This window comes from Solanum stenotomum, chromosome 8, assembly GCF_019186545.1.
Source record: "Solanum stenotomum isolate F172 chromosome 8, ASM1918654v1, whole genome shotgun sequence".
NCBI lineage: Eukaryota > Viridiplantae > Streptophyta > Magnoliopsida > Solanales > Solanaceae > Solanum > Solanum stenotomum.
This window is the reverse complement of record NC_064289.1, coordinates 11,986,632-12,000,647: the sequence shown is the minus strand read 5'-3', so window position 1 is coordinate 12,000,647 and position 14,016 is coordinate 11,986,632. Positions and strand designations below refer to the sequence as shown.

Sequence of the window (14,016 nt, the reverse complement as noted above, 5' to 3'; positions counted from 1 at the left end):
ATAGAAGAAGAAGAAGATTCTGGAAGAACTACATGAAGAATGCATTTTATTGAATGTGAATTAAGGGAACAACTATTACATGTGATCCTATATATATAGATACACAAACTAAGAGCTAGCTAACAAACTATACAAAAACTAACGTCCCTCTAACTAACTCTAACTAACCATGAACAATACTAACTAACTTTGTGACTAGTTAACAGTAATAACTAATTTATTGTCACGCCCCAAGCCTACACCCTGGATGCGGCCGACACTCGAAGACCATTGCTGGCCCCAAGCGAACCCTTGGCATGACTTTCTTAACTCAGCAGAAACCTAACTCAACGGAATAACTCCATGCAATGCAAGGACATAACAAAAAAACTTAACTGATAAAAATCTGGCCAAAAAGGCAACTCGAGACCCAAAATAACATATTTACATATATACATAGATGAGAGACTCAATACTAACTGACTGACTGTCTATGAAGCCTCTAAAATTTTGAGATGGATGTTGGGACAGACCCCGTAACATCCTAACAAAACAAAGCTAGATACACCAAATAACAGAGTCCTCTGGAATGCAAGGAGGCTCACCACTGACTCTGAAATGCTCAACTGGATCAACGGCTTGCCGGGTGCTGATCCTGGGTACCCGCGTCTGCATCGTCATAAGATGCAGGCCAACTGACATCAGTACATTGAATGTACGAGTATGCAAGCTGGAAAGCTAAGCAACATAGGCTAGAAGGAAAACTGGAAGAAACTGAATAACTTACCTGGCTCAACTCAACTCAACCTGACTGACTCATTTCAATATAATACAATTTAAAAGAAGTGCAATATAAAGAAAAGTTGTTTAAAACCTGCTATAAACTTTGTGTGTATACAAAGATACAATAAGCCTGAGATGTATATAGAAATACAAATGAACTGATGTATATGAAAATATAATACTTTCTGTGTATAAAAATATAATAACTATTGTGTATAAAAAAAATACAATAACTGCTGTGGGAGTTTCTCTAACCGACAACCATCACATAAGAGCTATAGTGATGATACAACGATCGACCTCACGCTGCCAGAGCATCCTATACCCGGCCAAAGGTATAAGACCTGAACTGCCTAATGGATCAACTAGTCTATCTGGAAAAGGATTCATCTAAAAAGTATGATCCTTTTCTACCCATGGTGGCTAACATGGTTCTACGGGGGCTGTGGGTTCCTTGAACGCTCCCCCGACTCGGTGCTCGGTACTACTCCCAAAAATGTACTGGCTCTTATGTTTTTAAAACATATTTCTTCCTGCTGATTTGAGATAATTGCTCAAAAACTTAGCGCAAAGGCTATCTTGGAAATCTCAATTTCCTCTTTTGCTTCATTTAGAAAGCGATAACTCTTTTTCTGAAAAACTAGCCCAAGGCTCTTTGGAAATCTCAGTTTCCAAAGCTTGTTTAAATGTGAAAACATTTATAAACTTCTTTGGGAATACATAGTCCCCATATACTTCTTTTGAAGAAAAGAACTTCAAACCTTAACTTTGCTTTTAAAATAACCTCTTTCTTTAGTTTGAGATGATTACTCAATGCTTAGCCCAAAGGCTCTTTTGGAATCGATGTTCCCTTTTCTTGCTCAAATGTGTAAAAACATTTATAAACTCTTAGGGAATACTTAGTTCCCTTATAACTTTTGAGAAATGAACTCAACTTTATACTCTTGACTTAACTTGAAACTCTATACTCTTTGCTTGACTTGAAACTCTATGCTCTTTACTCAACCTGAAACTTGAGCCTTAAAATGAAGTTAAAACGTTCAATGAAGACTCTTGAAAACTTTGAAGACTTGCTTTGAGTCCCTTCTTGAACTTCTAGACTCAACTCTTAACTTCACTTGACTTGGAAACTAACTCTCCTTGAATTGGAATTATGAATTCAAGGTGTTTGATCACATGTTATGGATGAGTTCTTGACGTTAAGATGTACTTTGGAGTGTTGGAAATAACTATGAAACATAGGTACAATACCTAGGAACATGTATGAAAAAGTGGGGAAGGAATGGGAAGACGTGGCGCTCTTGGAGCTCTGAGAGGCGCGGGGCGCCAGCCTTCAGAGGAGCCTGCTGGGCACTCTGAGAGACGTGCCACGCGAAGGGTAAAATCTCAGAACCCCTGTTGGGGCGCGCTGGCTGGAGCGACGCCCCTGCCTTTTCCCCCAAAAATCCGACTCTTCTCCTTCATTTTTCCAACTCTAAACCTTCTTAACTTCAATGGTTTCAACCCAAACACTAAGGATCATAAAATCCCTCAACCTACTAGAGATTCAACTCAAAAACACAACCAAATCATGTCTCAAATCAACAAGAACTTCAACAACACAATCAACCCCATCAACACCACAACCAACAACTTCAACAACACAACCAATCTTTTTCTCATAAATAAAACGAGCTTGGCTTGTGGGGGAAAGAACCAAACCAACACTATGAACTCACATACCTTAATAGGGGTCACCCCAGATGATATCCATGACGATCTTTGACGAAACCTTGCTTGATCTTCTCTTTCTCCTCTTCCTCTCTTCTCATCTCAAAAGCCCTAATTCTCACTCTCACTCTTTTAAAATGAGAAAAACTGATCAAAATCAGTCTAACACACTAATATATATCCAAAAGAAAAGGCTAGGGAAAAGACCAAAATGCCCTTAAAATTTGCGGACGGATTCCCTGCCAACTGCCCAACTTCGAAGAGCATAACTCACTCATACGAACTCGGAATTGCATAAACTCAGTGGCGTTGGAAAGATAATTCCACGAGCTTCACAAACATAACTGGAACTACAACAAACTTATCTTGAGCTAGAAGTTATGACTGTTCAAAGTTGGCCAAAAACTCACTTTTTCCCATACTTAGCTAAATTTCCAGATTTTTAAATTCTTTCCAAAAATGACTATTTCCAATTCTAAGCCTCTTCATAGTTATTTCAAATTTCCGGATGTTACATTTATATTCTCATCAGGTTGTAAGGTGCTACAACATCTGGAGTTGCATTCCATAGTAATTCTTAGTATTTTTGGTAGGCTTGCTCAGAGGGATGAGTGGAGTCAAAAAACAAGTAATCTTTCACATTGTTAGTAATGTGAGATATGTCCAAAAGAGCAATGCACCTATATATATCTCACTCAAACTTATGGTAGCAGGCAGTAGCAGCAACATAGGAGACCTTTGTTATATTTTCCAACAACATATGGCTAACAAGAGTTGCCATTTTCTACTTACTCTATTCTTCCTTGCTATCAATTCCTTTATGATCAATTGAAATATTCACCTTGAAGTATCAATGAATAGTGTTAGAATCTTGCCTTCCCCCAAATCTCTCAATTGAAACTGATATCGGCCAATTACAGTCACGCACTCTCTGATTTACACTTAAAATTTTCGACATTATCAAATGGAGTTTAGGTATAGCCTCATGCCCTGCAACCACACACTTGTTCAAGAGGATAAACAAAACTAATGCAGTATGATGTAATCTATGGCGTGCAGTCCACTCTATCATCGATCTCAAGGACTCATAAAGTGTGTGTTGGCACAAGAGATGAACAAGGATAATACAATAAGAAGAAAAGCAGAGAGAAACTTGAGTATTGCTTCAATCTCAGAAAACTAGCGCACATGATTATAAATAGCACTTGGAAAACAACAAACTAAGAGAGAAAATAGGGCACTATCCCATGACCTGCTAATTGACTAACTGCAACTAAATTAGGACTCCTAATGCTAATAAACTGAATACGTAGAAGGCCCCTAAAAATACTGACAGTAACTTAGTGACTTTTGAATCAGTCAAATAACACTTCCCCTTGATTCAAAATCACACACTCCCAACTGCAACCTGAAAAATTCATGCTTAGCCTGAGGAAGAGACTTTGTAAATATATCCGCTGCTTGCTCGTTTGTGCCGCAGAATTTCAGCACTATTCTTCCATCAGCTACCAATGCCCGGATGAAGTGATATTGCACATCAATGTGCTTGGTTCTCCCATGAAAAGAGGGATTCTTAGCCATAGCAATTGCTGATTTGCTATCAGAAAAAATCTCAGTAGACTCCTTTTGCTCGTAACTAAAATCTGCAAGTAGTTTCCGGAGCCATAGAGCTTGTCGTGCTGCTAAACTTGCTGCTGTATACTCCGCCTCAGACGTTGACAGAGCTACTGTCTCCTGCTTCTTTGAACTCCATGTCACTGCTCCAGAACCAACGCTAAAACAACTACCAGAAGTGCTTTTTCGATTGTCCAAACAGCGTGCATAATCACTATCTGTATAGCCAACCAATATGAAATTTGATACTTTAGAATACCAAATACCAAAGTTTGTTGTTCCAGCAACATAGCGAAGAATTCTTTTTGCAGCACCTAAATGTTGCTTTGTCGGACTCTGCAAAAATCTGGACACAACACTAACAGAAAAAGCAATGTCAGGTCTAGTGTGCGTTAGATAATTTAAGCCACCAACTAGACTTCTGAACAATCTCGGATTTGCTTTCTCAGTTCCATCTGCACGCTGCAACTTCTCATTGATATTCATAGGTGTAGCTGCTGGTTCACAATTCATCATATGAAATTTTTCAAAATGATCCTCTGCATATTTCTTTTGAGAAATAAAAATTCCATCTTTATCTTGGATTACTTCAAGCCCCAAAAAGTATTTCAGTAAACCCAAATCAGTCATCTCAAAGTTTCTCATCATACTGGACTTGAAATCATCAACTAAAGACTTTGAGGAACCAAAATAAATCATATCATCAACATAGAGACAAACTACCAAAAATTCTCCATTACCTTGCTTATTTAAGTACAATGTGGGTTCATTTTCACTTCTCGTGAATCCGCTATTCTGAAAGAATGAATCAATTTTGCTGTACCACGCACGCGGAGCTTGTTTTAGCCCGTAAAGAGCTTTTCTTAGCTTGTAGACTTTGTTCTCATTACTATTAATAACAAAGCCCTGAGGTTGTGAAACATAAACCTCTTCTTCTAGATCGCCATTCAAAAAAGCAGACTTCACATCAAATTGATACACGAGCAAACACAATTGCGCAGCCAAAGCCAAAACAACTCTCACTGTTTCAATCGTGCAACAGGAGAAAAAGTTTCTTCAAAATCTATACCTTGTTGTTGTGAATATCCTTTTGCCACTAGACGAGCTTTATGCTTTTGAATGCTCCCATCTGCATTGCACTTTGTTCGAAATACCCACTTGAGCCCTATCACGTTTCTTCCTTCAGGTGAATCAACTAACTCCCACGTAGAATTTCTTTCAATTGCTTGCATTTCTTCTACCATAGCATTCTTCCATTCAGATTGTTCTACCGCTTCTTCATAACAAACAGGATCTGAAACAAGCAAAGCAAATTGACAAGAAGTATTTACATTGTTAGGATATCTGGGATTTGGTTTCTTTTCTCTTGTTGACCGTCTTAGTGGAACTGGCTCATCAGAAGACTCGTTAAGTGCTGCAGCTGTTGTTGGTGCACTAGGCAAGTTTCCAGGAGTAGGATCTGCTGCTGCTTGAGGTTCTTCATCAGTAGATAACAATTGGAGATTTGATCTCAAATTCCCAGTATTAAAGTTCCAAGAGGCATCCTCATTAAACACAACATTTCTACTTATGATCACTTTGCCACTTAGGGGATTATATAGACGATATGCTTTGGATTGAAGACTATAGCCAACGAAAATACATTTTTCAGATCTTTCATCAAGCTTCGAATGAAAATTAACCAAAGCATATGCTATACAACCAAAAATTCTTAAGTGGCTTACCCGTGGCTTCTTACCATTCCAAGCTTCAAGAGGTGTCGTGTTCCAAACAGCTTTTGTTAGAGATATATTCAAAAGATAAACAGCGGTTGCAATAGCTTTTCCCCAAAAGTAATCTGGTAGACCCTTTGCTTTCAGCGAGTTTCTAGCCATTTCCACTACCGTTCGGTTCTTTCGTTCGGCCACACCATTCTGCTCCGGTGTGTATGGTGCTGTAAGTTCCCTGCGAATTCCATTCTCATCACAAAAGACATGAAATTCTTTATACAAGAATTCACCACCTCTATCGGTACGGAGTGATTTTATCTTCCTGCCACTTTGATTCTCTACTAATGCTTTAAATTTCTTGAAAATTTCAAAGGTTTATGATTTGAATTTCAAGAAATAAACCCAGCTAAAACGGCTGTAATCATCAGTAAACATTAAAAAATATCGACTTCCACCGAGGGATTCCGTTTTCATTGGCCCGCACAAGTCAGCATGCACAAGTTCAAGACAAGTTGTAGCCCTCCATGATTTTCCTACCGGAAATGATTTCCTAGCTTGCTTTCCATAAATACATCCTTCACACAAGTCAAGTTCATTGATTTTTGGCAAGCCAATAACCATATCTTTTTGAACCAAAAGTTTCAACCCATTAACATTCAAATGCCCATAACGTAAGTGCCACAGATTAGTCTCATTCTTTCCTTTGACAACTAAGGCAATATTTTCAACACTTGAAATATCAAGGGGAAACATTTTATTTTTAGTCATAGATACATGAGCTATGGTGCATCCAGATTTCTTGTCTTTAATATCACATTCTTGATCATCAAACACAACTGAGTACCCACTAGTCATCAATTGGCCAACACTTAACAGGTTGTGAGCCAAAGTGGGAACATATTGCACATCATATAAAAGTTTCACATTACCTTGGACAGTTTTAATCTCAACAATACCTTTCCCTTCAACGTGCACTTGTTTGTCATCTCCTAGCCGCACCTCGCTTTTCTGTGACTCATCAAGATCTCTAGATAGAGACTTCGAACTTGACATGTGATTGGAGCATCCGCTATCAATGAACCACACAACATTCACACTTTCAGTTATTTGGGAATGAGTCATAAACAACTTACTTTCTTCTTCCACATTTTGAGTGAAATTGGCTTCCTTCTGCTCGTCTTTCTGCTTCGTCCAGCAATCGACTTCTTTATGGCCAAATTTCTTGCAGTATCGACATTGTATTGTGCTCTTGTATTGACGTGATTCACCAATCTGGTTTCTACCTCTGCCGCTACCACCTCGACCACGAAAATTTCATCAAGCAAGGACTGGTAAAGTAAGAAAAAAAAAGAGTGAAATATTGTGAGATCTTTTTGAATTTCCTCAAGCAAGGACTGGTAAAGTAAGAAAAAAAAAGAGTGAAATATTGTGAGATCTTTTTGAAGAAAGCAGAAAATTTCCATGGCAGAGAACGGTACAGCAGTATCGTGGCAGCCCATGATTCCAATTTTAGAGGGGAGAATTATCAGTTTTGGAGTCTTAAGATGAAGACTCTTTTCAAGTCTCAAGAACTATGGGATGTAGTTGAGACTGGAATTCCAGAAGGGAATGCAAACCAGCTGAGAGAACATCGGAAGAGAGACTCAAAAGCTCTATTCACGATCCAGCAGGCTCTTGATGATGAAATTTTTCCTCGCATATTAGCAGCTGAGACTTCCAAACAAGCATGGGAGATCCTCAAGCAAGAGTACTTTGGAGATGATAAGGTAATTACTGTTAAATTACAAACTCTCCGACGTGATTTTGAAACATTATTCATGAATGAAAACGAATCTGTGCAAGGATATTTGTCTAGAACATCTGCTATTGTTAATAGGATGAGGTCCTATGGTGAGAAAATTGATAATCAGATTGTAGTGTCTAAAGTGTTGAGAAGTTTAACCACCAAATTTGAGCATGTTGTTACTGCAATTGAGGAATCTAAGGACCTATCTACCTATTCTTTCGATGAATTAATGAGTTCTTTGCTAGCTCTGATACCAAAATTGTTGGCGCAAGAGATGAACAAGGATAATACAATAAGAAGAAAAGCAGAGAGAAACTTGAGTATTGCTTCAATCTCAGAAAACTAGCGTACATGATTAGAAATAGCACTTGGAAAACAACAAACTAAGAGAGAAAATAGGGCACTATCCCATGACCTGCTAATTGACTAACTGCAACTAAATTAGGACTCCTAATGCTAATAAACTGAATACGTAAAAGGCTCCTAAAAATACTGACAGTAACTTAGTGACTGTTGAGTCAGTCAAATAACAGTGTGTAATCTGCAGAAGAGAAACTTCGCCTTATATCCACTCCTTAATACTACTACTTTCCACTCGAGTAACATGGTAGCAAGGACAAGTATATAGTGAAGATGTAAAACTGATGTGTGCTTGAAGTTGGCTGCCAAAACCTCATGTTCCACATCATAATAATATTAATGTAAGACTAGTGTATATGCAATTGACAGACATGTGAACAGAATGTGCAAGCTAGTAGGAATTTACACACCATGGTTGTCTCGTATCCCACACTCTATTCATAGAGTTCGAATACACAATTAAGAAAAACCTGTCAGTACATCCCAGCAATAGCAGTTCTTTCGCATTGTATATTGTATAACTTGTTAGAGCCCTGAAATCAAAACTTATTCCTGGATCCCAGACACAAGGATAATTGCTTTTCAAAAGTCAATTTGATTAATTTTTAAATTTAAATTTAATTAAATTAATTCGATATTTTTAAACTAAAAATCTAAATATTCAAAAACTAAATTGCAATTTTCTACATATCAATATGATGAAAAAAAATACATCTTAAAATGTTACTCAATTCTTATCATTTGATTCTAAGAAAGGAAACCATGACAACTAAAAGAGGACGGAGAGAGTATCATTTAAAAAAATTGTCCTCTCTCGGATACATCACTCCCATTAAGTAATGTATCATGCAGTCAAAGAATGTATTCAAGAACAATGAAAAATTTGAAATTTTTGTAATTGAAAAAACTTTTAGAATAGAATATAGTTAACCCCAAATATATGAGATTTCTATACTTCTCCCAGTGTTTCTCTTTTTTTTTTTGTTTTTTGACATGACACATTACTTCTTTATTAGTGCTATAGTGTAGTGATATTCTTTGTCAAAGAATGCCGGGGGTTGATTTTTCAAATGGTCGTTCAACTATTAATTATTATTTTAAAAAATTATTTTTTCGATTGAAAAAAGTTAGAATAAAAAAAGTGACTGTATCATATAATAATTATTAGTTGAGTGATCTGGTGTGTGAAATCAATCCTAAAAACCACAGATTGTTTGTTGGATATGTAGGAGCTAGTTCTATATAGTGAGAGAATTCGAATTCGATTATAATTTCATTTGATATCTCTATAGTTATGTAATTGTTTGTAGAATTTATATTACATATAATTATTGAGAATAATTACAAAAACATGAGTGATTTAATTTCGGAGTATTTGTGATCTTAAGAATCAGCTTGGCGCCTGAAAACACCATTTGAACAAAGAACTAGGATACGGTGAAAAAAAAACCAAAGCGCTAGGATACTTCCTCTTAGAATCTTCCTAATTACAAACTTGTCATAACATGAAATATTTATATTAATATTTTTTTGTTTTTAGATGGACAATCAGGCGGGGCGAGTATGAATTTTATTTGGATTCTCAATAATGAGTTGGTTATAATAAATATGGGGTTGATTTAAAATAGTCAATAGGAAGATATCATGAAATTAATTATTTTAAAAATATTATTTTCGAGCAAATCGAGTCAAAATATGAATCATATGTGGTTTTTATTATTTATTTGAGTATGAATTAAATTTGAACTAATCAGATTAGGCAACATAATAAATAAATACTGCTTAATAATATTAGTTTAGGAGAGCGGTTAAAAATAAGAGTAAATGAGTCAAAGGGTTAATATCAAGGATATTTTTTGGAGAAAATTGTATGAAATAGCAAACTATTAATTCAAATTAAATGTTGTAGCCATAGTTTCTTTTATTTGTAATTCGCAACAAACATTCCACATTTTTTGTCATCCCATTTGTATACCGAAATATACAAATAGACTCATTCGCTATACATATGTGTTGTATAAAAATTAATCGCAGGACCCATTTGTATACCAAAATATACAAATAGATCCATTCGGTATACATATGTGTATTATATATGTAGTAATTTTGTTTAAATACAATTACTATGTTTTAGTTTGTATACCGAAATATACAAATACAGATTTTTATGTATATGTATACTGAAATATATAGATTAATAGCCAACTATACAAACTATAGTTATAACATACAAATATGATTTTTATGTTTGCTAAATCTGAAATTTACTCTATTTTTTAAGCCAAAAGGTTAACGTGATGGGTATTTGGGGGTCGAAAGCTCGATGTAGGATAATTTTGTACCAATTCAAATAGTCGAGGGTATTTTAAGCCCTTCAACATGTTTCTATAATTATTTTTGTTTTTTTATGTTTCTAAAATGAGTAGCTGACCTTAAGACTAGTCCATTTACTTTAATTATTGGAGTTCAAAAGAGGAAAATTGAAGTTGAGAAATACTAATTAACAGGAATTTGGGGTACTGATAAGTGATAGGAGAACTACTTTGAGCCACATTAAGATGTTCTTAATTGAACTAGAAATAACCAATTAGGTAGTCTTGTTAGTGTCCGCGAGGAACTAATATAGAATTATTATTCGAGGCTAATTAACATAACTTTGGTCTTATTTACAAAATTGCGAAATAAATTAGAGAGTGTTTTATCTTGTTTCCAATGCTTGTGGCCATTTGACAAAAAAACAACAGCATAAGCTAGAAAATATTAAGCTTCCTCCATTAATGGAGGTTTAAGCTTCACGAGAAGAGCATTCAGAGAGAGAGAAGTGAAAGAATTTTTTATTGAGAATAAACTGAGAAAATATAAGCAATACAGTATTGTGTATATATACACTATTTCAGCTAACTAACTTGATCTGACAGAATAACAACTTAACAACTTAACCAACTAACTTTGTGAACTCTAACTAATTTTGTGTATTCTAATGCTAACTGTAAAACGAATGCTAACTGTGTGANACTGTATGAACATTTTATAACAAGTAATCAAGCTTATAATAATAACAGTTTCTATGTCAAAATTAGAAATTGAACACTAAAGTTGGACAAATAGATTATTTTCTGGTATTTTCTCAAATTCCAAAATACCATTTCCTTCACCAGCAGCTTCTTAAATTTGCACCTCAACATCATCAACTGGATTTTCAACGACATTGATCATCCCATGGTCCTCATTCCACATTTGCGTTACTTCAGGATCATTACATTCTAATAGAGCATTGATCTTCTCTTCAGCTGATGAATCGTCTTGAGTTTGCAACACTGGTTCAACAATTTTGATAGGAGTGATCGCCTTATATTCCCGATCCATCCGCTGTTCAATAGAATTTACTCCTGAAATCTCGGTTGTATCTGACTTCTGTTCATCAGAAAAATCCACAACAGGTGTACTCACATTACTGCTTCAAGAAGGATTAGCAGAATTTTTCGTTTTTATAGCACAAATACAATAATCTCTAAAATTAGAGTTTTTGAACTTTCTAAGAATAGCTTCGCAAAAAACATATTCCTTCATGAGCCACTTTCCATCATCGGGACAACACATCTTAGTATCATAATTGAGACTCTTCTTGCGTCCCATATTCAAAGGCTTGCTCTGTTTACTCCTAACCCATTTCCCCTTATCTTGCTGTTTCCAAGTCCCAAGATTTTTACCCACAACTCTACAAAGTCTCTTATCACTTTTCTTCTTCTTATGCCTCGGCGAAATAAAATATCGAAAAATATTAGTATCGCCATCGTCTTCTCCCCCACAATGGAGCCATAAGTTACCCATGGTTCTTGTTTGTAAACATCACACTCCGTAATAAAACCATTGTCACACAAATCTTTTTCAGCAATAAACCTAAGAAGGTATGTGAATAACACTGAATCTCTTGGATGAAATCGATACCCTTCTTCTTCAAACTCCATCACTCTTTCTTGTATATGATAAATATTTTTCAAAGATGGAACAAAGTATAGGGGCTCAGAGACTTTTGAGAGTATATTTTATACAACAAAAAGTAATAAGGTTGAAGGGAATAGGAACAATTGTACGAATCAAGTATATTTATAGTTAGTCAATTCTTGGCTTGATCGGCAACCCAATTGGTAACAAATTAGGAAAATGAATATTTAGAAGCTTACCGCTGTAATCAATCAGGTGTGTAGTTAATATAATTATCAGTTTAAATAAATCATTAGCTAATTATCAAATACTATAGTTTTTTGAGCTAATTTTAAAAAAGTACACTTAGATAACAGAAAACCCAATCGGTATTAACTTCGGAAAACTAATATTTAGTAACTTACCATATCCAACAATACAACAATATTTAGAAACTTACGGTAATTTTTTTTTTTTTTTAACTAACAATTAACAATAAAGCAATATTTTGAAACTTACTATTTTACTTTTTTTTTTTTTAAAAAAAAACATTTTTTGTAAGAACTTACTATTTTTATTTTTTATTTAGAAATAATTTTCAATATGATATATGCCTTTAGTGGAAATACTTAATAGGCGAATGACATGATTCTCAAATAGTTACTGTCGACTTTGTGTATTTTTTAATTTTATTTTATCTTCATTATGATCACATATATCCCTAATCGAAGGGACATACAATTACAAATCTTTCTCCAATTGCATATGCTACTGAAAATGTACATTACATGTTCCAACTAAAGATTGACTTTTCTATAAATCAAATACATGATAAGAAATAACAGTAGATATACATCAAGCTCCTTAACATCAAGTTTTACATTTCTCTCCATCTTCTTCCTTTAGCAGGCATTAAAAATACAATTCCACCATCATGTTATGTTGAAAGTTTAAAAAAGGATTTTAGATTGTAAGGTGCTACAACGTCTGGAGTTCCATTCCACAGTAATTCCGTGTATTTTTGGTAGGCCTGCTCAGAGGGATGAGAAGAGTCGAAAAACAAGTAATCTTTCACATTCTTACATACCTCGTACTCTTTTACCTGCCTCTTCCCTCCACAACTAAGAATCCCTCGAAATGGACCCATTCCACAACAAGTCGTCTCTGATATCTTAAAACCTAAACAAAACAAAGCAAAATCATTGGTGCATAATATTTAATCGAACATAAAAATACTTGATTTTGAGTTTGAAGAGATAGAACATACCGTATTTTGTTGGATTATCAATGCTATCTGCAACTACTTTGAAGAAGTTGAATATTGTATACTTAAATCCAGGCAATTGTTTCTCTAGTTTTTTGAGCATTTCTGGGAGAGCTGAATTAAACATTTTCGCCAAGTTTGTGGCCTCCTCCATGCAACTCCCATTTGTGACTCCTTTTTGAAGATTGAGATTCCTAACAGAAGGGAGACAACCCAATGGAGCCAAATTAAGCATCACAAACTTTCTCCCTCCTTCCTCGTAAACTCCCTGTTGCATTCATTCAAACAAAGTACAAGGAAATAGTTTAGTTAGAGGTGGTAAATATGAAACATGATCTGTCAACGAATTAATGATCTGCCCATTTATTAATTCAATTCAGTTTGACATGCCTAATTCAGCTGACCTAAACGTTAGGCTGATATATAATCTAAATTGACACATCGGAAACCTTATAAAAATATTTTCTTTTAATCCAATCACACTTCTCTATAACATCTTTACATGTACAATGTTGATTACCTTTAAAACAGAAGTCAAATTTCCCATAATCATCTGTAGATATCCTGTATCGGAATTTGGAAAAGTCGAATTTGTTACTAAAGGTGTAAAATCATTTGTGCCAGTGCTAAAAATATATACAGCATTGGAGATAATCTGTTTGGACTCTGTTTCACCCACTTTATTCTTCAACAGTTGTGTCACGTTTCGGAAATTTTTCAACTGAGTTTGAAGATCTATAACCTGTCAAATGAAAAACCAAAGTTTTTTTTGAAAATAATTCCACCTAATATTGATCTAAGTATCAAATTCAAACAAGAATTACATAAAAGTAAATATTGTTACGTACAAAGCCACGAGCGGTTTCAGCCAAGCAACCAGAACCGGC

At 35.1% G+C, this 14,016-nt stretch overlaps 1 protein-coding gene and 1 pseudogene across 1 annotated transcript in view; both read right to left on the bottom strand.

The window, feature by feature from the left end:
• Nucleotides 1-11,031: 11,031 nt before the first annotated feature.
• Nucleotides 11,032-11,909, bottom strand: LOC125873492 (NAC transcription factor 29-like; annotated as a pseudogene).
• An 876-nt stretch (nucleotides 11,910-12,785) lies between these two features.
• LOC125873491 (GDSL esterase/lipase 5-like) overlaps nucleotides 12,786-14,016 on the bottom strand; it is a 1,767-nt gene continuing 536 nt past the window's right edge. The window contains exons 2-4 of the mRNA XM_049554420.1: nucleotides 13,650-13,871; nucleotides 13,133-13,397; nucleotides 12,786-13,044 (exon numbers count right to left, since the gene is read on the bottom strand). Coding sequence (XP_049410377.1) covers nucleotides 12,803-13,044; nucleotides 13,133-13,397; nucleotides 13,650-13,871 — 729 coding nt within the window. The 3' untranslated portion in view covers nucleotides 12,786-12,802. The remainder of the gene's footprint in view (nucleotides 13,045-13,132; nucleotides 13,398-13,649; nucleotides 13,872-14,016) is intronic.